The sequence below is a fragment of the Apteryx rowi genome, unplaced genomic scaffold (assembly GCF_003343035.1).
Source record: "Apteryx rowi isolate R43461 unplaced genomic scaffold, aptRow1 scaffold_78, whole genome shotgun sequence".
Taxonomy (NCBI): Eukaryota; Metazoa; Chordata; class Aves; order Apterygiformes; family Apterygidae; genus Apteryx; species Apteryx rowi.
In genome coordinates this window covers 249,787-253,039 of record NW_020451071.1, presented here as the reverse complement: position 1 = coordinate 253,039, position 3,253 = coordinate 249,787, and the positions used below count along the sequence as shown (strand labels likewise).

The following is a 3,253-nucleotide window of genomic DNA, read 5'->3' as shown; positions in this document are numbered from 1 at the left end:
ACTCTTGCATGTCAGGAAAGCAAGTATTGCCAGATTACATCTCAGTAAATGTCTAAGTACAAACAATGTTCTATATCTTTGCCATTGAGTTTAACCTATTTCCTGTCTAGATATTGATGAATGCCAGTCTTCCCCTTGTGGATATGGTGCCACTTGTATAGATGAAATAAATGGATACCGCTGCACTTGTCCCCCTGGAAGAGTTGGTCCTAGGTGCCAAGAAGGTATTTCTGTATTTCCTATCAACCTTTACCCAAAAAACAATTGGGTACGGTGTAGCCAGTATAGAGCTGATATACAGTAGTCTGTGTAAGGAGCAGTAAGCTGTAGTCTTCTAAGTTTGTGTAGCTTCAGTAACTCCAGAAGGTGAAGTGTCTGCATGTGTTTTTTTCCTTAGTGATTGGAATTGGAAAGCCTTGCTGGCTTAAGGGAATAACCTTTCCTCATGGCAGCAGGTGGGATCAAGAATGCAACAACTGCCACTGTTTGGATGGCCGTATTGACTGCACCAGGGTAGGCATTTTGACCAATTTTTCTTAAATGCTTCTATCTGAAATGTACTAGCGGTTCTTCATGCACAAGTTTCTTTGTTTCTGCTCCTTCTCTGTTTTTGCATAGGTCACCCCTAAACTGCCTTTGTTTGATTTTTTAAAAAAAAAAAAAAAAAAAAAATCCAGTGACTTCCTGCAAAAATGCTTGCAGAATTGTCTTTATAATTGTAAGCTAATGTTCCTCTCTCTACCTTCTAGAACAAGCTGTCTAGAGGCAGAGAGGCACTTTTGGCAGAAAAGTAAATATGAATTGGAATGGAGGAATAATTMTTGAAAGGATAAATAAATCATTCTAACAATTTTACGAACAGTTTTAGGGCTTCTAATTCTGTGGAACACTAATTCCAAGGAAAAGGACATGTAGGAAGAAAATACTTTTTATTCAGTTGATAATACATGCCTTTTTGTATTGTCTTTCAGTAGGTTTATGAATTGACAAATTACAACCTCTGTATGTGCAATATGGAATATGTACTGGTGGTTGTGATTTATAAAACATAAGACTAGTGTAAGTGCAACTTGAATAAGCTAGTGTATTGTATTTGAAGCCTTTCAGTCCCTGCTGTGATGAGGYTTTTGTATGTAGCATTTCTTAGTGTATTTGTGGCACCTGTGCAGCTTAATGTCACAGCTGGAAAGAGACAAAATCACTTCTGCTCACAAGTTGTAGGGGTGTGAGTGGTTCCAGATGAGCACTAATAACTTACAACATTGTCCCACCCTGTAGTCTGCTACATGCCTCATTGGAAGCACGAATTTAAAAACCTCTGGATCTCACTGTCCATCCAACCTTCGTGGCACTTTGTTTACCTAGGTGTGTCCTGTAGGCAAAGAAAGAACTAAATCTTGCACTTAGATACGCTATTTTTAGGTTCTTTATAGTGTCATGAATTTGAAGTTTGAGATGCCTTCATGTTTTTTTCAAACAGAACATGATGGTAGCTAGATTCTCAGAAATTTAGAACTTTTGATTGTAAAGGGGGGGGGACTAGGGATGTGTGCAGGAGGGCAACATGCAGCTCTGAGGTCATCAGAAGCGGTGCTGTAAATATAGCTTATTAGAGTGTATGGTGTTTGGCTTGGTACATAACAGAAAAAATATGCTTTCTTACTGGCAATGGTGCTTTAAGAAATCCATATTTTCCTAAACTTTAATGTCTGTATATAGAATCTACAGAGGTGCATCATAAAATGGAGCTGTGTTTGGAAGCCTGCGGTACCTCAGTAACCTGGGGGTATTGGTATACTGTTTTCTTTTGGAAGCAAGTGTGGTTGAGGTGACAGTGCTTATCACCTATGTGTCACTCTTAACATCCTTGGCACTCTGTGGCAAGGAGCTTTAGCACATCTCAGTATAAATATCTAAGCGATGTGAATCAYTGTGGAGGTGTTTCTCTTTTTAGCTTATAAAAGAAGCCTAAATGACTATCTTAAAATAGATGTTTGAACTTTATAGCTCAAAGTTAGGTGGGATGAAATCTGTAAGCCCTTCAGGCGGTATCTCCTGTCACCAGTGTCTCGAGTAATCTGTGCTCAGTTTACTTTTCTGTCAACGCAAATGTCCTCATTTTGTAAAAGAGCAACTCCTGCTACTAAAGTGACAGCACTGCAGAAATGTGTGTTTTTTTGCAGTAAGTTGATCATGAATCTCTTATGTGAATTGCTTGTTTTGATTTGATGCATAAAAACAATTAACTGTAACAATATTCTGTTCTTTAATTTCTAGGTGTGGTGTGGGAAGAAACCTTGTCTGTTACAAAAACACTGGGATAATGCAAATAACCGGTGTCCCATGGGTCAAGAATGCCAGGAGAAGTATATGAAATGTTTTCAGCCACCATGCACTGACTGGGGAGAATGCAGTGCCTCTGAACCTCTGCCTGCCAATATCAAGTGTCTGCCTAATTCTGGATACTTGGACAATGATTGTGCTAGAATTACTTTAATTTTTAATGGAGACAAAGTTCCCCAGGTGAGAACAGAAATTAATAATGAAGTATGGCAATATATGTAGGGCTATATTCCATGTCAGGGCATGGAAGATTAATACTTCTAACAGTGACTTTGTTGTGTCAGCAACTTGAAAGTCCAGTAATTAAATTTCTGCTGCTATAAGTTGCCCTATGTCTAAAAGGCAAGGCAAAATTAAGATTTGTGTTGAATATTATGTTTTTTTCAAATCTTGTATTTATTAACTGAATTATTTCTAACTGTTCAAGATCAGGTCAAGATGCTCTTGAACTGTGCTAGTATAGTTGTTCAAACCCACTCCCTCCCACTTGATTCCAAAACCTTGTTTCTCATTTTTTTTGCCCTCTTCCTGCCCTCTTTGCGCTCTTCATCAGGTCTCAGTAGCTGCAAAAATTCTAAAGCTGTGTGCTTTTAGATACTATTTTTGACTTAAAYTAAAGTCATGCAATTTCCCTTGCTTCTAACAGGGCACTACAACTGAAAATATTTGCTCTGAAATTCGCTATTTACCAGCTACTAGAATTGTTTCTAGGGACAGAACTTTGATAATATTATGTGATCTATCATACTCCACAGAGAATGCAGTGGAAGTTGCTATTGTAAGTATGAAATTTGTACTAATATATACAGGAAAATGTTTCCCATTACTTTGAGCATGGGAAGAGGTTGTTTAAAACTGTTTCACTTTAATGTAGATACTGTAATCTGTCCTTCATTCTGACTGTGAAGTG

The 3,253-nt window shown here is 38.0% G+C and overlaps 1 protein-coding gene across 1 annotated transcript in view; it reads left to right on the top strand.

Moving 5' to 3' along the window:
* JAG2 (jagged 2) overlaps positions 1–3,253 on the top strand; it is an 84,604-nt gene that overhangs the window by 76,276 nt on the left and 5,075 nt on the right. The window contains exons 22-25 of the mRNA XM_026088637.1: positions 111–224; positions 398–513; positions 2,278–2,523; positions 2,990–3,121. Coding sequence (XP_025944422.1) covers positions 111–224; positions 398–513; positions 2,278–2,523; positions 2,990–3,121 — 608 coding nt within the window. The remainder of the gene's footprint in view (positions 1–110; positions 225–397; positions 514–2,277; positions 2,524–2,989; positions 3,122–3,253) is intronic.